Source organism: Thamnophis sirtalis, unplaced genomic scaffold, assembly GCF_051295495.1.
Source record: "Thamnophis sirtalis isolate CommonGarterSnake01/CBP01778 unplaced genomic scaffold, rThaSir2_p1.2 scaffold_3, whole genome shotgun sequence".
NCBI lineage: Eukaryota > Metazoa > Chordata > Lepidosauria > Squamata > Natricidae > Thamnophis > Thamnophis sirtalis.
Window position 1 is genome coordinate 20,832,252 of NW_028261383.1, and position 21,220 is coordinate 20,853,471.

The 21,220-nt window shown below is 44.4% G+C and overlaps 1 protein-coding gene and 1 pseudogene across 2 annotated transcripts in view; both read right to left on the reverse strand.

The window, feature by feature from the left end:
• The window catches only part of LOC148047464 (uncharacterized), a 75,418-nt gene that overhangs the window by 22,363 nt on the left and 31,835 nt on the right, over positions 1-21,220 (reverse strand). The window contains exon 2 of the mRNA XM_087711600.1: positions 1,400-3,159. Within this exon, the coding sequence (XP_087567726.1) occupies positions 1,400-2,667 (1,268 nt within the window). The 5' untranslated portion in view covers positions 2,668-3,159. The remainder of the gene's footprint in view (positions 1-1,399; positions 3,160-21,220) is intronic.
• LOC148047465 (uncharacterized) lies at positions 13,323-18,406 on the reverse strand (annotated as a pseudogene). The gene is made up of 2 exons (XR_015696127.1): positions 18,194-18,406; positions 13,323-16,509 (listed from the first exon to the last, which is right to left on the reverse strand). The product of XR_015696127.1 is annotated as an uncharacterized LOC148047465 (transcript).

The window sequence follows — 21,220 nt, forward strand, 5'->3', positions numbered from 1 at the left end:
TAGTCCGGTTACTTCCCTGTATTCCTCCAATTTCTGTGTAAGTCTCGGGCCTGATTTTAGTGGTTCCTCTAAAATAAAAACTAGGTTGTCCGCAAATGCTTGTAATTTATATTTTTCTCTTTTAATTTCCAGTCCTTTCATTAACTCGACTTGCCGAATATTCCTAGTTAGTACTTTCAATGTTAGAATAAGCAAAAGTGGAGATATCAAGCAGCCTTGCCTTGTGCCTTGGCAAAAACTCTGGGAAAGAAATCGGAAATTGACATTAGCCACATCATACAAAGAGAATCTTTATAAAATGTTCTACGGATGGCATCTCTCCCCCACCCCCGGCAAGATTGGCTAAAATGTTTAGCAACACATTCCCAAAATGTTGGAAATGTAAACAATCACCGGGCACATACTACCACATGGGGTGGACCTGTAAAAAAGCAAGATTTTGGTTACAAATTCAGATGTGGCTGGAAAAAATGGTTGGACAATGTATAGATTTAAAGCCAGAATTATTTCTATTAGTTATTATAACAGAAGGCTATAGCAAAGGGTCAATATACTTAATACTTCATATGCTAAGAGCAGTGAGAATGGTCTGTGCACAGCATTGGAAAAGTGAAAATATCTCTTCAGAAAAGGAGATAATAAGGAAGATATTAACATGCACAGAAATGGATAGACTAATGTTAGAATTAAAAAAGAAAGGAGATAAGAATGACACATGGAATAGATTTTATCAATGGCTGGAAACACGAAGTAGGAGTCGGAACATGAATAAATTAGGCTAAGTAGATCTGAAATGAGATATATATGTATTAGAATGAATTCGTTCAAATCGTCAAAAATAGCAATAGCAATAGCAGTAGACTTATATACCGCTTCATAGGCCTTTCAGGCCTCTCTAAGCGGTTTACAGAGAGTCAGCATATTGCCCCCAACAATCTGGGTCCTCATTTTACCCACCTCGGAAGGATGGAAGGCTGAGTCAACCCTGAGCCGGTGAGATTTGAACCGCTGACCTGCTGATCTAGCAGTAGCCTGCAGTGCTGCATTTAACCACTGCGCCACCTTGGCTCATAAAATAATTGTATAAGACTAGCACTGTGCAAGTAGTATATTTGTTATTTGTCTTTCACTTTGGTTTCTATGGCAAATGGATGGTCACACTGTGTTTGATATACTTATATGTAAATAATTAAATATATTTTTGAAAAATAAATGAAATTCAAGCCTTCTCTAAACTCATCAACTTTTCCTCATCTGCATTACCTTGTGTGCAATAAGAGGTGATTTATTTCTAAAATACTATAGACTGGACATTTAAAATTTATCTCTTGTGTATAAAGGTACATGGCTGATAATTTTAGGCCTAATACGGAAATCATTCCCACAACCTGGATACTTTTATGGTTTCTCTCCTGTATGTGTCCTCTGGTGTTTCACAAGCACAGAAGCGTAACTGAAACTTTTCCCACACTCTGGACATTCATATGGTTTCTCTCCTGTGTGAGTCCTCTGGTGTATCACCAAGTGTGAATTCTGACTGAAACTTTTCCCACATTCAGGACATTCATACGGTTTCTCTCCTGTGTGAGACCTCTGATGTATCACCAGGTGGGAATTCTGACTGAAACATTTCCCACAGTCAGGACATTCAAAGGGTTTCTCTCCAGTGTGAGTCCTCTGGTGTATTACTAGACTGGAATTGAGACTGAAACGTTTCCCACAACCAGGACATTCAAACGGTTTCTCTCCAGTGTGAGTCCTGTGGTGTATCACAAGATTAGAATGGTAACTGAAACTTTTCCCACAATCAAGACACTCAAAGGGTTTCTCTCCTGTGTGAGTCCTCTGGTGGTTCACCAGGTTGGAATTCTGACTGAAACCTTTCCCACACTGTGGACACTCATATGGTTTCTCTCCTGTGTGAGTCCTCTGGTGTTTCACCAGGTGGGAATTTGCAATGAAACTTTTCCCACAAACTGGACACTCATATGGTTTCTCTCCCGTGTGAGTCCTCTGGTGGTTCACCAGGTCAGAATTCTTCCTGAAACCTTTGCCACAATCAGGACATTCAAATGGTTTCTCTCCTGTGTGAGTCCTCTTGTGTATCAGTAGTTGGGAATTCTGACTGAAATGCTTCCCACAATCAGAACATTCAAAGGGTTTCTCTCCTGTGTGAGTTCTCTGGTGTATCACAAGGTTAGAATTCTGACTGAAACTTTTCCCACACTCTGGACATTCATATGGTTTCTCTCCTGTATGAGTCCTCTGGTGTATCACCAGATTACAATGGTAACTGAAACTTTTCCCACAATGTGGACACTCATATGGTTTCTCTCCTGTGTGAGTCCTCTGATGGTTCACCAGGTTAAAATGGTATCTGAATCTTTTACTACAATCAGGGCACTCATACAATTTATCTCCTTTGTGAGTCCTCTGATGGTTCACCAAGTGATAGTTCTGACTGAAACTTTTCCCACAAAGAGGACACTCAAAGAGTTTCTCTCCTATGTGAGTCCTCTGGTGTATCACCAGACTGGAATTTACACTGAAACTTTTCCCACAATCAGGACACTGAAAGGGTTTCTCGCCTGTGTGAGTTCTTTGGTGTATCACCAAGTTGCCATGCTTGCGAAAGCATTTACCACATTGGGAGCAGTTATAGGGCATCTGTCCTGTTCTTTCTATGAACCACAAGAGAACTATTCTGACAAAAGCTTTTGTAACATTCGTATCATTAATATGGCTTTTTTCCAATGTGGATCCTCTTGTGCATAATCAGTTGTGATTTGCAATCTGTGCTTTCCCCACAACAGGCACATCTATGGAGCTTTTCCACCACTGATATTATTGAGGAGGTCAAAAATATGTGTGATCCCGTTTAGTTTTGCTTTGATTATAGCTACTGTTTTCTTACTCCCAACTCGAGGATCTCCCTTGATCTTTCATGTATGTATCCTTGAATTCCACACACACTACTTTCTCCAGCTTAAAATCTCTTCTTGATTTTTTTTTGTCTATTACTTGCTCTGGACAGAGAAGAATTGTGTGCTTTTTGAAGGAAATGGAAAATTCTTTGATTTTTGGCTTGATTTGCTTTCCTTTTCAATGTTGCTTGTTATTCTCAGTCATCCGGAGTGCACTTATTGCCATCCTCTTTGTCTATAAGTTTCAAAGAAAATGTAACTTTATAAATGGTTGCAAAATGTGTGAAAAAAGAAAAAGTATGAATGAAAAGCAAAAATGCCACAATGCTAGAATAACCTCTTACATTCATTATGATTCATTTGACTACCAAGATCCAAATTCAAATATTCATTCAATCATTAAATTCACTTGTTGACTTGGGTCAGTCACAAATTCTGAGCCCTGTAAAGGGTTATCATCAAATACAGTCAGGTGAAAAAGAAGGAACACCCTCTTCGAGTTCTATGATTTTACATATCATCACATAGGAAAAATCACCTGGTCCTTAGCAGTTTGTCAGGGTTTCAAATAACATCCAAAATTAAATCAGAGTCCATGGCAAAGTTCCAATTTATTAAGAGATGTGTTGGCACATCTGGGAAGACATAAATCTCAGCTTCCTGGGTTTTCCCCACCCAGTTGAAAGTTCATGATCTTGTTGTAGGAGTTTTCTGGTTGACTATAAACTCTTCTCTATACTACAGTATTCTAGAGCCAAATGTGAGGCCATCTGTCCAACAGCTAAAGAACAGCTAAAGCTTGGCCAACATCGGGTTATGCAACAGAACAATGATTGCAAGCTTACCAGCAAATCCACAAAAGTCCAGACCTCAATCTGATTGAAATGCTGTAGTGTGATCTCAAGAGATCTGGGCATAAACAAATGCCCGCAAACCTCAATGAACTGAAGCGATGTTGTAAAGGGAGGGCCAAAATCCCTCCACCACAAGCAAGAAACAGATGAAGTCATACAGAAAAAAATTACTTGAAGTTGCAGCTGCTAAAGGTGAGAATAGAATAGGAATAGAATAGAATAGGAGTTGGAAGGGATCTTGGAGGTCTTCAAGTGCAACACCCCTGCTTAGGTAGGAAACCACATCATATAGTGTTATGTTGTCACAAATGGTTCCACTATTTTGCCTTTTCTTTTGCAGAATAAATGGTGACATGATGTAATATGTCATATGTTCATCTAAGGTTGTATTTTCCTACTTTTAAGAATTGCTAAGGACCAGATAGTTTTTACTGTATTTTGGTATGTAAAACCATATAACTCAGAGGGTGGACTTTTGTTTTTCACATGACTACGTATCTGGAAGTGCTGTGGATATTTTATAATAATTATAATTGTATAATTATAATTATATATCTATAAGCATACAGAGGGGAAATCTACAGCTCTACACAGATCTACAAAGGTATATATGTGGAAAAATCCATGTTTTTAGCCTGAAAAATGTCCCAAAATGGTTAAAGTCAAACCTTCTGAGCTAACTTTAGAGATGTGGGGGCTTTAACTAATGAAATGATGCCTAAAACCTCTGCAAGATTTGAAGCACCAGTTTTACCCATGGAAGTCCTCAGCTCCAAATCAGGGCAGAAAATACTGTCCTACTGTCCACAATCCCTCTGGTGACATCCCCATTCAAGTAGTCCTCACACTTGGGACTGGCATTTGTGTCACTAAGCAGCCTGATAAGGAAGCATGATGTCACATGACAGTCCCAACTTACATCTGTCCCTTTGCAGTTGTTAAGCGAATCCCCGTGGCTTGTTAAAGGCAATTTCACATGGCTATGACTTCTTTCCAGTATCCCCCACTGATTTTGCCTATGAGAAACTAGCTGGGAGGGTCACAAATGGGGATCATGATGGTGGGATGCTCCGACCATCATAAATGTTCACCGGTTGGCAGCACCCGAACCAAACAGGCCAACTTGTTCCCGGATTCTCCTCCGACTTGTCTTCAACTCACCTTCCAGCTGATGCTTTCATTCTTGGAACAGCAGAAATAACACTCTGCACGCCACCTTCCTCCCATGAGTGATCCGGAAGAGGAAGTTCCTCTGCGCGTCTCCTCTGCCCCCCCTATCCTGTCTAGTAACACAGTACTCGATGGTTTCAGTTTTAGCTCCGACAGATGCCGCTCTTGTGTTGGCTTTCTAATCGCGGATGTTGCCTATCTGGCCACCGTCTCGTTCTCGGAGGTCGAAAAACAGGCTTGTCCTGTCTCTGCCTCAGGCATCTGCCAGATGTTTCCACTGATTACATGCAATGTGAAACTATTTAGCACGTGAAGTTTCGCTACGTGCGGAGTCTTAAAGGTTTCTGAAGTTCGGAGAGAATTACGGAATGGGAGTTGGAAGGACCACCTCTCCAAGCAGGAGACCCGATACAGTTCTGGACAAACAGCTGTGCAGTCTCCTCTGTAGAAAATCCCATTGTTGGAGCTCCCACAATTCCTGGAGGCAAAGCTGTGAAACACTTCTATCTCTTAGCCATTCTCTGCATTGAATTACACATACCCAGGGCAGGGGAGGGTTGCTGCCGGCATTACTGCCGTTTGGGAGTGCACACAATTTTTATTATTACAGTATTAATAAACTTATACGCTCAAGCACAGTTTGAGGCAACTGTGTCTTGCCTTGCCATAATGATCACAGCAACCCTGACAATACTCATTTTTTCCTTGTAAAAAGTTATTGATGGTTCTTACACAATGTGTTTTTAAAAATGAAGCATTTCCCACTGTATATTGCTTTCCTCACATTGCCGCCACCAGGGAGATGCCACAAATATGCCAGCATCTTAGTCTTGCTATCAAGAGCACACAGGAGTTGCTAATAAAGCTGGAAACCCTGTGATCAAAACCAAGATCCCTTTTCTCCTCAACTCAATAGTGAGGTCATCTCCATCAGACTGATCTGCAAGGTGAAACAGCCTTTACATGTGAAATTTTACATTGCTTTTTTACCTAGGCGTTGGGCCTACTAACCGCACACCTTTCACCCCTCCCACCTGTTGAAGATCTCCTGGAGGCAGCCAACATTTTCAGTGCACCCACAATTCCTTAATGTGGTCTAAAGTGTTAAGGTACAAAAAATCAGTTTCTCCCTTGTCCCCAATGATTATACAATACAATACAATACAATACAATACAATACAATACAATACAATACAATACAATACAATACAATACAATACAATACAATAGCAGAGTTGGAAGGCATCTTGGAGCTCTTCTAGTCCAACCCGCTTCCTAGGCAGGAAACCTTATACCGTTTCAGACAAATGGCTATCCAACATCTTCTTAAAGACTTCCAGTGTTGGGGCATTCCCAACTTCTGGAGGCAAGTTGTTTCACTGATTAATTGTTCTAACTGTCAGGAAATTTCTCCTCAGTTCTAAGTTGCTTCTCTCCTTGATTAGTTTCCACCCATTGCTTTTTGTTCTACCCTCAGGTGCCTTGGAAAATAGTTTGACTCCTTTTTTTGTGGCAACCCCTGAGTTATTGGAACACTGCTATCATGCCTCCCCTAGTCCTTCTATTAAACTAGACATACCCACTTCCTGCAACTGTTCTTCATATGTTTTAGTCTCCAGTCTCCTAATCATCTTTGTTGCTCTTCTCTGCACTCTTTCGAGAATCTCCACATCTTTTCTACATCGTGGTGACCAAAACTGAATGCAGTATTCCAAGTGTGGCCTTACCAATGCATTATAAAGTGGTATTAACACTTCACGTGATCTTGATTCTATCCCTCTTTTTATGCAGCCTAGAACTGTGTTGGTTTTTTTGGCAGCTGCTGCACACTGCTGGCTCATATTTAAATGGTTGTCCACTAGGACTCCAAGATCCCTTTCACAGTTACTACTGTTGAGCAAGGTACCACCTATACTGTACCTGTGCTTTTCGTTTTTGTTGCCTAAATGTAGAACCTTACTCTTTTCACCATTGAATTTCATTTTATTAGATAGTGCCCAATGTTCAAGTTTGTCAAGATCCTTCTGTGTCTTAAGCTATTCCTGCCAGCTTGGTGTCATCTGCAAGTTTGATGAGTTCCCCATTTATTCCCTCATCCAAGTCATTGATGAAGATGTTGAAGATTACTGGGTCTAAAACAGAGCCTTATAGTACTCCACTGCATACTTCCCTTCATGTAGATGCAGTTCCATTGAGGGCTACATGTTGAGTGCGGTTTGGTCAGCCAGTTATTATATTATGATATTATGTCCCAGAAGCAGCCGCCCTTTTGGCCCTGAAGCTGGTGTGGCAAAATGGCAACTGCTTCCAGAAGTACACTCTGTGGCCCAGGGATGAATCATACACACTGAAAATAACCGTTGCTTCCAGAACAGAGTCACAAGGCCCAGAAATGCCTTCCTTTCCCAACATGAGAATCAGAGGTCTTTAAAAGAAACAGAGGAGGAGAGTGTGAAGCCTGGTAGGGTAGGGGGCTGGGCTATTTACTGCGCATGTGTGAGTTGGGGATGGCCGCTGGTTTCCCTGCTCCGTTTGGCGGGGCAGAAAAACATCGAATTAAACTGGCGGTTTTGGCTTGGAGGTTTGAAAAAGAGGTCCCTGAAACCGAGTAAGACTCAGGGGACCTGAATAGCCAGTTCCCTGGACGATCTTCGGAAGGATGCCACTCCCAGACGTCCCCTGGCCCCATGGTAACCTGAAACGCTCAACAAGATGGGAGAGGAATGGCGGCGCTGCGCTGAAGACTTCCCTTTGGTGTTTTCGGCATTTTTTAAGCCTTCGGCGCTTTAATCACTCGCTTAACGCTAGCTCGACTTTCCTCGCTGATCGGAAGGAGCCCTGGTTGCCTGCCTGCTTTGGAGAGAGACTATTAAAGGACCATTAAAGGACTATAAAGAGACTATTAAAGGACTATTAAAGGACTATTGGAGAACTATTGTGGCTGAAGGAGGTGGGTGATTTGAATCTGCGCTGGATGAGACGAGGCAGCTGGCTTCGCCCCTATCTCCTTTGACGTCTGACTCTGCTGGCTGGCTTCATAGAGGATCCCGCGGTTTGTCATGGGGCGACATAAGACCTGGCAGTTGGCCTTGTGGCCGTTGACCTGGCCCCTTAGGATACTCTCTAGGCCTTCTCTACACTGCGGCCTTTCCCTTCTTCTCTGGTCCTCGATTTGCTCCTACTCAGATGGGGCTCTTTTAACTGGCTTTCTACTGATGCCTGTTCGACACTGGATACTGGACATTGGACTTAAGGCATTCCATCATAGCCCTCCTGGAACTTTCTGGACCTCTCTTTTGCAATATCACTTATATCATCTCCCGTGCAAGGAAGAAAATTACTTCCCCTTTATATCTTCGCGAAACCCTCCTGTCTGGACTCTTGGCGAACCCACCCACAAACTCTATTTGAATTCGCACTGTTTTTAACAACAGCGCAATTTTTCCTTTGGTATGGTGAGTGCATGTGGTATGCATGTGTTTGAATGATCCCACAGTTTTAATTTAATGAATTTTTGCTTAGCCATTTTATTGTATTGCTGTATTTAATTAGTGGGGTATGCATGTGCAGAGTGCTTGGCCAGTATGGATGGGGGGACTGAGAGTGCGGCCCGGAGCCCCCACCACTGAGTGCACAAGCAGAAGTGGATGGGGGCCTGGATTCGCCTCTCGTCCCAGAATGTGTGGCATGACTGGCCTGCCGGGGAGAACAGAGGCCATGGAAGGGGAAGTGGGGCCTACAGGTGCGGGGATGGACCGGTGCATCCTGGTCATAGTTGGGAGAGGCAGGTTTGATGGGAGTTATAGGGCTAGCCATTACCGAGGAAGGAGGGTTCGCTACGTCACAGTGATCCTCCCTTCCGGTCCTGTTAGCTCCACTCCAGGACCAGATGGCGAGAGTTGTCAGGGCCCTGGTCTCAGGCTGCTGTTGCTAAATGCCAGGTCTGTGGTTCACAAAGCTCCCCTTGTCCGGGACCTAATATTAGACAAGGGGGCAGACCTGCCATGTATTACTGAGACCTGGCTGGGCCATGAGGGAGGAGTCCCCCTCACTGAAATGTGCCCAGAAGGGTTTCAGGTGCTACATCAGCCGCAACACCAGAAAAAGGGGTGGGGGAGTGGCAGTCATTATCCGATAGTCCCTAGCTCCTCATAGGATCCCTGCTCCAGAGATTATCGGGTGTGAGTCCCTGCTGGTGAAGTTGGACCTTGGGGGTCAAATGGGTTTGTTGCTAACATACCTACCTCCCAACAGCGTTACAACAGCCCTGCCTGTGCTCCTTGAGTCAGTAGCCGAGCTGGCGGTTGAGTTCCCCAGGCTTATAGTGCTGGGGGATTTCAACCTGCCGTCGCTCGGTGAACGCTCTGATGGAGCACAGGAGTTCATGGCTTCCATGACAGCCATGGACTTGACCCAGGTAATTCAGGGTCCGACTCATACAGCGGGGCACACGCTCGACCTCGTGTTTCTCTCGGAGCAGTGGAGATGTGATCTAGATTTGAAGGGCATTAAGATCTTGCCCTTGTCATGGTCAGATCACTTCCTACTGAGGCTCGACTTTCGGAAACCAATCCCCCATTGTAGGGAGGGGGAACCAGTTAGGTGGTTCCGCCCCAGGCACCTGATGGACCCTATGGGATTTCAGACGGCACTTGGTGAGATGCCTGACTCTCTGGCCCACAGTCCGGCGGAGTCCTTGGTCGCTGCTTGGAATATAGTGGTGGCGGAGGCTCTAAACCGGATTGCGCCTTTACGGCCTCTCCACGGCAGTGGATCCAGGAGGGCTCCTTGGTTCACCGAGGAACTCCGGGAGATGAAGTGCCAAAAGAGATGCCTAGAGCGACGCTGGAGGGCCAGTAACTCCGAATCCGAGCGAACACAATTAAGAGCCTTTATTAGGACTTATCTAGTGGCGATACGGGCGGCAAAATGTGTGCATTTTTCTGCTCTTATTGCATCCGCAGAATCTCACCCAGCCGCCCTGTTTAGGATAGCCCACTCCCTCTTGAAAGGGAGGGATGCGGACGAACCCTTACAGGGTAGAGCTGAGGAATTTGTTCAGTTTCTGTCGGATAAAATCGCTCGGATCTGGACGGACCTGGACTCCACTTGGACGGTACCAGCCGAGGTGCCGGGGGAAGATCCTGATCGGATTTTATGGAGCGAGTTTCAACTTGTCGCTCCTGAGGAAGTGGACAAGGCCATGGGAGCGGTGAGTGCCTCCACCTGTTTACTGGACCCATGTCCCTCCTGGCTGGTCTCGACCAGCAGGGAGGGGACACGTGGCTGGCTCCAGAGGATTGTTAACACCTCTCTTCTGGAGGGATCCTTCACGCATCCTCTAAAGGATGCGGTGGTGAGACCCCTCCTTAAGAAACCATCCCTGGATCCAGCCATTTCACCTAGTCTCCAACCTCCCGTTCGTAAGGAAGGTTGTTGAGAAGGTGGTGGCCTTTCAACTCCGGCAGACCTTGGATGAAGCAGATTATCTGGATCCCTTTCAGTCAGGTTTCAGGCCTGGTTACGGCACAGAAACTGCTGTAGTCGCGCTGATCGATGATCTCTGGCGGGCCAGGGATAGAGGACATTCCTCTATCCTAGTGCTCCTTGACCTCTTAGCGGCCTTCAATACCATCAACCATGGTATCCTTCTGCGATGGTTACGGGAGGTGGGAGTGGGAGGCACCGTCTTAAGGTGGTTCTCCTCCTACCTCTCGGACAGGTCGCAGTCGGTGTTGGTTGGAGGACAGAGGTCGACCCCTAGGCCCCTCAAATATGGGATGCCACAGGGTTCGGTCCTGTCCCCCCTCCTATTTAATATCTACATGAAGCCGCTGGGTGAGATCATACGCCGGCACGGGATCAAATATTATCAATATGCGGACGATACTCAATTGTATCTGTCCGCCCTGTGCCAACTCAGCGAAGCACTGGAAGTGATGTGCCAGTGCCTGGAGGCTGTCAGGGTCTGGATGGGAGCGAACAAGCTTGCACTCAATCCAGACAAGACCGAGTGGCTATTGATGTTGCCTCCCAAGGTTAGTCCAGACATTCCACCTCTTACCTGGGGGGTGAAATTATACACCCCTCAGAGAGGGCCCGCAATTTGGGTGTCCTCCTGGACCCACAGCTAACGTTAGAGCACCATGTGTCGGCTGTGACCAGGGGGGCTTTCGCCCAGGTTCGCCTGGTGCAACAGTTGCGGCCCTACCTGGACTGGGAGGCACTTCAAATAGTCACTCATGTCCTCGTCACCTCAAGACTGGATTACTGTAACGTGCTCTACATGGGGCTGCCCCTGAAGAGTGTTAAGAGCCCCTGAAGAGTGTTAAGAGCCAAGGTGGCGCAGTGGTTAAATGCAGCACTGCAGGCTACTGCTAGATCAGCAGGTCAGCGGTTCAAATCTCACCGGCTCAGGGTTGACTCAGCCTTCCATCCTTCCGAGGTGGATAAAATGAGGACCCAGATTGTTGGGGGCAATATGCTGACTCTCTGTAAACCGCTTAGAGAGGCCTGAAAGGCCTATGAAGCGGTATATAAGTCTACTGCTATTGCTATTGTTTGAAGACTACAGTTGGTCCAGAATGCAGCCGCGCGAGCGATATGGGGTGTATCTAGATACACCCATGTTACACCTATCCTCCGCGAGCTCCACTGGCTTCCCGTTGGTCTCCGGACACGCTTCAAGGTGCTAGTCGTTACTTTTAAAGCCCTGCATGGTTTAGGACCTGGCTACCTGAGAGACCGCCTCCTGCCACTTACCTCCCAATAACCAACAAGATCGCACAGGTTGGGCCTCCTCTAGGTGCCGTCAAATGGACAATGCCAGCTGGCGGCCCCCCGGGGGAGGGCCTTCTCTGTTGCTGCGCCGACCCTGTGGAACGATCTACCTGTAGAGATCCGGACCCTTACCACTCTTCCGGCCTTCCGTAAAGCCGTCAAGACCTGGCTGTTGCAGCAGGCCTGGGGCTCTTGATTGATATCCAGCCCCGCTTAGATGGAATGGATGATGTGGACTTTTAATTGTATTTTTTTATTCTTAAATTTTAAATGTTTCCTTTGTCTTGCTGTGAGCCGCCCAGAGTCCCAATGGGAGTGGGCGGCATACAAATTTTATTAAACTCGTAAGGACTGCAGGGACCCAGGAGGAGAGGAAAAAGCCTGTGGGGACCCTATGGGTGAGGGCTGGAGAGTCCTATTTGGGAAAGCCTGGGGTACACTGTGTGGGAATAATAGGCCTAAAGGGACTCTGTCAGGGAGGGACCCAAGGCTTGGTGTACAGGAGGCCTTTGGACGGCAAGCCTGGCCCTGCGTCCCTCCTCCAAGGGTTTCCCCACACCTGAGGTAGCCAGTGTTCCACTTCATAACTCGCCTATTCATGTAAGTACATCAGTAAGAGCAGGGGGTAGAGTTAATTAAGCAAAGCAGGATCTCAACCGGCATTGGTAGGCTCCATTGCAGTTGTATCTCAAGAACTACTTGTATGCTGGCTAGGGAATTTGGGGCTCAAAATCCAAGGACACCACGGTAGGAGGCTGAAATGTGGAAATTCCATAATCGACGTACAAAAAACACCACCCAAAAGCCTCTTTGCAGTAATTTCACAAAAGGAAATACCCAGAAACATCTGCTGATAAGCAGAAACAGGTAGTTAGCTTTTAACAGCCTACCATTTTCCACCTTACAATGTTAGAATAAACAAAAGTGGAGATATCGGGGAGCCTTGCCTTGTGCCTTGGCAAAAACTCTGGGAAAGAAATCGGAAATTGACATTAGCCACACCATACAAAGAGAATCTTTATAAAATGTTCTATGGGTGGCAATTCCCCCCCCCCCCCCCGGGCAAGATTGGCTAAAATGTTTGGCAACACATTTCCAAAATGTTGGAAATGTAAACAATCACCGGGCACATAGTACCACATGTGTTGGACCTGTAAAAAAGCAAGATTTTGGTTACAAATTCAGATGTGGCTAGAAAAAATAGTTGGACAACGCATAGAATTCAAGCCAGAATTATTTCTATTAAGTATTATAACAGAAGGCTATAGCAAAGAGTCAATATACCTAATACTTCATGTCCTAAGAGCAGCGAGAATGGTCTATGCACAGCAATGAAAAGGAAAAATAACCCTTCAGAAAAGGAGATAATAAGGAAGATATTTACATGCACAGAAATGGATAAGACTAACGTTAGAACTAAAAAAAACAAAGGAGGGACAGAATATTATGACACATGGAATAGATTTTATCAATGGCTGGAAACACAAGGTGGGAGTCAGAACATGAAAAAAATAGACTAAGTAGACCTGAAATATATGTATATTTATCTATTAGAATGAATTCATTGATCAATAATAATTGTAGAAGACGAGCATTGGGTAAGTAGTATATATGTTATTTGTCTTTCACTTTAGTTTCTATGGCGGATGAAACACCAGGACAGTCACACTGATATGTAAATAATAAAATATATTTTAAAAAAAGATGAAATTCAAGCCTTCTCTAACCTCATCAACCTTTGCCTCATGTGTGCAATAAGAGCAGTGCTGGGTTTCAAATTTGTTTAGAACCTCTTCTGTAGGTGTGGCCTGCTTTGTGGGAATGGCTTGCCTGCCATGTGACTGGGTGGGAGAGGCTTGAGAGCCATATGACTGAGTGGGAGTGGCTTGGCAATCATGTGACTGGGTGGGCGTGGCCAACTTGTAAAATGTGGTGAAACTCATTTAACAATGCTCTTGCTAAGCAACCAAAATGTTGGCTCAGAAACTCTAGCATTTGAAGCATGCAAGTCTTAAAGCTGTCAAGTTACAAGATCCTGGCACCCCTAACCCTTTGGAAAAAAAATCACAGGGATGTTCAAACTTGACAGCTTTAAGAGTTTAAGGTTTAGATATGACTCTTAGAGGTGGGCGGGGCAGCCAATCAGTGAGTGATGGGCGGGGGAAGCTTGGTGCAGACGGGCAGGGGGAGGGAGCTGGAACCGGTTCTAAACGGCACGGTAGATTTATGGAACCTGTTCTACAGAAGAGGTTAGAACTGGCAGGAACCCACCCCTGAATAAGAGGTGATTTACTTCTGAAACACTATAGACGGACATTTGAAGTTTCTCCCTTGTGTATAAAGGTTTAAAGGCCTGATATGGAGATCATTCCTGCAATCTGGATCCTTTCATAGTTTCTCTCCTGCATCTGTCCTCCAGTTTTTCACAAGCACAGAAGAGTAACTGAAACTTTTCTTACACTATGGACATTCATACGGTTTCTCTCCTGTATGAGTCCTCTGGTGTTTCACCAAGTGTGAATTCTGAATGAAACTTTTCCCACAGTCAGGACATTCAAAGGGTTTCTCTCCAGTGTGTGTCCTCTGGTGTATTACTAGACTGGAATTGAGACTGAAACGTTTCCCACAATCAGGACATTCAAAGGGTTTCTCTCCAATATGAGTCATCTGGTGGTTCATCAGGTTGGAATTATGACTGAAACTTTTCCCACACTATGAACACTCATATGGTTTCTCTCCTGTGTGAGTCCTCTGGTGTTTCACCAGGGCGGAATTTGAAATGAAACTTCTTCCACAAACTGAACACTCATAAGGTTTCTCTCCTGTGTGAGTCCTCTGGTGGTTCACCAGGTCAAAATTCTGACTGAAACATTTCCCACAATCAGGACATTCAAAGGGTTTCTCTCCAGTATGAGTCCTCTGGTGTCTCAACAAGTGTGAATTCTGAATGAAACTTTTCCCACATTCAGGACATTCAAATGGCTTCTCTCCAGTGTGATACCTTTGATGTATCACCAGGCTGTAACACTGAATGAAACATTTCCCACAGTCAGGACATTCAAAGGGTTTCTCTCCAGTGTGTGTCCTCTGGTGTATTACTAGACTGGAATTGTGACTGAAACTTTTCCCACAATCAGGACATTCAAAGGGTTTCTCTCCAGTATGAGTCCTTTGATGTATCAGAAGATTAGATTGGTAACTGAAACTTTTCCCACAATCAAGACATTCAAAGGGTTTCTCTCCAGTGTGAGTTCTCTGGTGGTCCACCAGGTTGGAATTCTGACTGAAACTTTTCCCACACTGTGGACACTCATATGGTTTCTCTCCCGTGTGAGTCCTCTGGTGTTTCACCAATTGGGAATTTGAAATGAAACTTCTTCCACAAACTGGACACTCATAAGGTTTCTCTCCTGTGTGAGTCCTCTGGTGTATTACTAGACTGGAATTGGTACTGAAACATTTCCCACACTGTGAACACTCATATGGTTTCTCTCCTGTGTGAGTCCTCTGGTGTCTCACCAGGTTGGAATTCTGATTGAAACTTTTTCCACACTCCAGACACTCATATGGTTTCTCTCCTGTGTGAGTCCTCTGGTGGATCACCAGGTCAGAATTCTGACTGAAACGTTTCCCACACTGTGGACACTCATATGGTTTCTCTCCTGTGTGAGTCCTCTGGTGGATCACCAGGTGGAAATTTGTAAGGAAACGTTTCCCACAATCAGGACACTCATATGGTTTCTCTCCTGTGTGAGTCCTCTGGTGTCTCACCAGGTGGGAATTTTCAAGGAAACTTTTTCCACAAACTGGACACTCATAAGGTTTCTCTCCTGTGTGAATCCGCTGGTGTATCACCAGGTAGGAATTCTGACTGAAACGTTTCGCACAATCAGGACATTCAAAGGGTTTCTCTCCTGAGTGAGTTCTCTGGTGTCTCACCAAGGTATAATTGTCACAAAAATGTTTTGCACAATCAGGACATTTAAAGGGTTTGTCTCCTGTGTGAGTCCTCTGGTGTCTCACCAGGTGGGAATTTGCAATGAAACATTTTCCACAAACTGGACACTCACATGATTTCTCCCTGTTGTGAGTCCTCTGATGTACCACCAGATTGCCATGCTTCTGAAAGTATTTACCACATTGAGAGCAGATGTAGGGCATCTGTCCTCTATGGGTCTTTCTAGGAACCACAAGAAAACTATTCTGACAAAAGCTTTTGTCACATTTGTAGCATTAATATGGCTTTTTTCCAGTGTGGATCATCTTATGCATAATCAGTTGTGATTTGCAATCTGTGCTTTCCCCACAACAGGCACATCTATGGAGCTTTTCCACCACTGAAATTATTGAGGAGATCAAAAATGTGTGTGATCCCCTTCAGTTTTGCTTTGATTGCAGCCGTTTTCTTCCTCCCAGTTCAAGACCTGTATTACTGTCTGCCTGTTATGACTCCTTCAGATGCTTTCCCAGATCACTCTTCAGATGTCAGTTCAGAGGAAGATGAACCACTTCCTGGCACATCTGGGGTGGAGTTGATCAGTGGCTCCAGTCAGTTGTCTGACAAGGATTTGGCTGAAGCACAGCTGCAGCAGGAGTCCTGAGGCTTTGCTTGGGGAAAGCATGCAGCTGCAGCCAGTCAGTGGGGAGGAAGAGGAACTGCCTTTTGCCCCTAATCAGTTGGAAATGGAAAATACTTTGATTTCTGGCTTGATTTGCTTTCCTTTTCAATGTTGCTTGTTATTCTCAGTCTTCCGGAGTGCTGTTATAGCCATCCTCTTTGTCTATAAGTTTCAAAGAAAATGTAACTTTATAAACAGTTGCAAAATGTGTGAAAAAAGAAAAAGTATGAATGAAAAGTAAAAATGCCACAATGCTAGAATAACCTCTTACATTAATTATGATTCATTTGACTACCAAGATCCAAATTCAAATATTCGTTCAATCATTAAATTCACTTGTTGACTTGGGTCAGTCACAAATTCTGAGCCCTGTAAAGGGTTATCATCAAATATGGTCAGGTGAAAAAGAAGGAACACTCTTTTTGAGTTCTATGATTTTACATATCATCACATAGGAAAAATCATCTGGTCCTTAGCAGTTCTTAAAAATGGGTAAATGTAACCTCAAATGAAAAACAAATTATACCTGTCATCTTTTTTCTTTTACAAAAAGAAAGCCAAAATGGAGAAGAGAAAAAACGTAAAAAACTAAGGACACTCTTACTGCTTCCATAGGTATGAAAAGGCGAGGTAGCAGCCAAATGCTGCTAATCAAGTGCTCTTGATAAATTATCATCAGCAAGTGTGACTACATCTATAAAAGCCAAAGTTGTAGGAGTTTTCTGGTTGACTATGAACTCTTCTCTTTACTACAGTATTCTAGAGCCAACTGTGAGGCCTTCTGTCCAACACCTAAACAACAGCTAAAGCTTGGCCAACATCGGGTTATGCAACATGACAATGATTGCAAGCTCAAGAGCAAATCCACAACAGAATGGCTGAAAAAGGAAAGAATCAAGGTGTTGCAATGGCAGTCAAAGTCCAGACCTCAATCTGATTGAAATGCTGTAGTGGGATCTCAAGAGATCTGCGCATAAACAAATGCTCACAAACCTCAATGAACTGAAGTGATGTTGTAAAGGGAGGGCCAAAATCTGTCCACAACAAGCAAGAAACTGATGAAGTCATACAGAAAACAATTACTGAAAAGTTACTGCTACTAAAGGTGAGAATAGAATAGAATAGAATAGAATAGAATAGAATAGAATAGAATAGGAGTTGGAAGGGACCTTGGAGGTCTTCAAGTGCAACGCCCCTGCTTAGGTAGGAAACCTTACACCACATCAGAAAGTGTTAGGTTTTCACACGTTTCTCTATTTTGGCTTTTCTTTTGTAGAATAAATGGTGACATGATATAATATGTCATATGTTAATTTGAGGTTGTATTTACCTCTAAGGACCAGATGATTTTTATTGTATTTTTGTATGTAAAACCATATAACTCAAAGAGGTTGGACTTTTGTTTTTCACATGACTACATATCTGGAAGTGCTGGGGACATTTTAGAATATCTATAATTGTATAATTATAGATAATTATATATCTATAAGCATACAGAGGGGAACCCTACAGCTCTACCCAGATCTACAAAGGTATATATGAGGAAAAATCCATGTTTTTAGCCTGAAAAATGTCCCAAGATGGTTAAAGTCAAACCTTCTGAGCTAACTTTAGAGATGTGGGGGCTTTAACTAATGAAATGATGCCTAAAACCTCCACAAGATTTGAAGCACCAGTTATACCCATGGAAGTCCTCAGCTCCAAATAAGGGGAGAAAATACTGTCCTACTGTCCACAATCCCTCTGGTGACATCCCCATTCAAGTAGTCCTCACGCTTGGGACTGGCATTTGTGTCACTAAGCAGCCTGATCAGGAAGCATGATGTCACATGACAGTCCCACTTACATCTGTCCCTTTGCAGTTGTTAAGCGAATCCCCGTGGCTTGTTAAAGGCAATTTCACATGGCTACGACTTCTTTCCAGTATCCCCCACTGACCTTGCCTATGAGAAACTAGATGGGAGGGTCACAAATGGGGATCATGATGGTGGGATGCTCCGACCATCATAAATGTTCACCGGTTGGCAGCACCCGAAGCAAACAGGCCGACTTGCTCCCGGGTTCTCCTCCGACTTGTGCTCAACTCATCTTCCAGTTGATGCTTTCATCCTTGGAACAGCACAAATAACCCTCTGCACGCCACCTTCCTCCCATGAGTGATCCGGAAGAGGAAGTTCCTCTGCGCGTCACCTCTCCCCCCCCCCATCCTGTCTAGCAACACAGTACTCGATGGTTTCAGTTCCTTTTAGCTCCGACAGATGCCGCTCTTGTGTTGGCTTTCTAATCGCGGATGCTGCCTATCTGGCCACCGTCTCGTTCTCGGAGGTCGAAAAACAGGCTTGTCCTGTCTCTGCCTCAGGCATCTGCCAGATGTTTCCACTGATTACATGCAATGTGAAACTATTTAGCGCGTGAAGTTTCGCTACGTGCGGAGTCTTAAAGGATCCTGAAGTTCGGACAGAATTACGGAATGGGAGTTGGAAGGACCACCTCTCCAAGCAGGAGACCCGATACCGTTTTGGACAAACAGCTGTGCAGTCTCCTCTTTAGAAAATCCCATTGTTGGAGCTCCCACAATTCCTGGAGGCAAAGCTGTTCCACTGATTGATTGGATTCACCCACAGGGACTCTCACAATTCTAGGAAGGATTTTTTTAAAATATGTAATTCTCCGTTAATGTTTGTCCTACTTCCAGGCACTTTGGGGAATAGGTCGACCCCTCTTTTCTGTGTCAGACCCTCAGTTAGTGAAAGACTCCTATCTCTTAGCCATTCTCTGCATTGAATTACACATACCCAGGTCAGGGGTGGGTTGCTGCTGGCATTACTGCCGTTTCAGAGTATGGCCACCAATCAATTTTTATTATTGCAGTATTATCAATAAAGTTATACGCTCAAACACAGTTTGAGGCAACTGTGTCTTGCCTTGCCATAATGATCACAGCAACCCTGACAATACTCATTCTTTCCTTGTAAAAAGTTATTGATGGTTCTTACACAATGTATTTTTAAAAATGAAACATTTTCCACTGTATATTGCTTTCCTCACATTGCCGCCACCAGGGAGATGCCACAAATATGCCAGCATCTTAGTCTTGCTATCATCAAGAGCACACAGGAGTTGCTAATAAGGCTGGAAACCCTGTGATCAAAACCAAGATCCCTTTTCTCCTCAACTCAATAGTGAGGTCATCTCCATCAGATTGATCTGCAAGGTGAAATAGCCTTTACATATGAAATTTTACATTGCTTCTTTACCTAGGCCTTGGGCCTACTAACCACACACCTTTCACCCCTCCCACCTGTTGAAGATCTCCTGGAGGCAGCCAACATTTTCAGTGCACCCACAATTCCTTAATGTGGTCTAAAGTGTTAAGATACAAAAAATCAGTTTCTCCCTTATCCCCCATGATTATACAATACAATACAATACAATACAATACAATACAATACAATACAATACAATAGCAGAGTTGGAAGGCACCTTGGAGCTCTTCTAGTCCAACCCGCTTCCGAGGCAGGAAACCCTATACCGTTTCAGACAAATGGCTATCCAACATCTTCTTAAAGACTTCCAGTGTTGGGGCAGTCCCAACTTCTGGAGGCAAACTGTTCCACTGATTAATTGTTCTAACTGTCAGCAAATTTCTCCTCAGTTCTAAGTTGCTTCTCTCCTTGATTAGTTTCCACCCATTGCTTCTTGTTCTACCCTCAGGTGCCTTGGAAAATAGTTTTGACTCCTTTTTTGTGGCAACCCCTGAGATATTGGAACACTGCTATCATGTCTCCCCTAGTCCTTCTATTAAACTAGATATACCCACTTCCTGCAACTGTTCTTCATATGTTTTAGTCTCCAGTCCCCTAATCATCTTTGTTTCTCTTCTCTGCACTCTTTTGAGAGTCTCCACATCTTTTCTACATCGTGGTGATCAAACCTGAGTGCAGTATTCCAAGTGTGGCCTTACCAAGGCATTATAAAGTGGTATTAACACTTCATGTGATCTTGATTCTATCCCTCTGTTTATGCAGCCTAGAACTGTTGGCTTTTTTGGCAGCTGCTGCACATTGCTGGCTCGTATTTAAATGGTTGTCCACTAGGACTCCAAGATCCCTTTCACAGTTACTACTGTTGAGCAAGGTACCACCTATACTGTACCTGTGCATTTCGTTTTTGTTGCCTAAATGTAGAACCTTACTCTTTTCACCATTGAATTTCATTTTATTAGATAGTGCCCAATGTTCAGGTTTGTCAAGATCCTTCTGTGTCTTAAGCCTATCTTCTGGAGTGTTGCTATTCCTGCCAGATTGGTGTCATCTGCAAATTTGATGAGTTCCCCATTTATTCCCTCATCCAAGTCATTGATGAAGATGTTGAAGAGTACTGGGTCTAAAACAGAGCCTTGGGGCACTCCACTGCATACTTCCCTCCATGTAGATGCAGTTACATTGAGGGCTACACGTTGAGTGCGGCTGGTCAGCCAGTTATTATATTATATTATGATATTATGTCCCAGAAGCAGCCGCCCTTTTGGCCCTGAAGCTGGTGTGGCAAAATGGCAACTGCTTCCAGAAGTACACTCTGTGGCCCAGGGATGAATAATAGGGACACTGAAAATAACCGTTGCTTCCAGAACAGAGTCACGAGGCCCAGAGATGCCTTCCTTTCCCAACATGAGAATCAGAGGTCTTTAAAAGAAACAGAGGAGGAGAGTGTGAGGCCTGGTAGGGTGGGGGTCTGGGCTAAGGACTGCAGGGACCCAGGAGGAGAGGAAAAAAGCCTGTGGGGACCCTGTGGGTGGGGCCTGGAGAGTCCTATTTGGGAAAGCCTGGGGTACACTGTGTGGGAATAATAGGCCTAAAGAGACTCTGTCAGG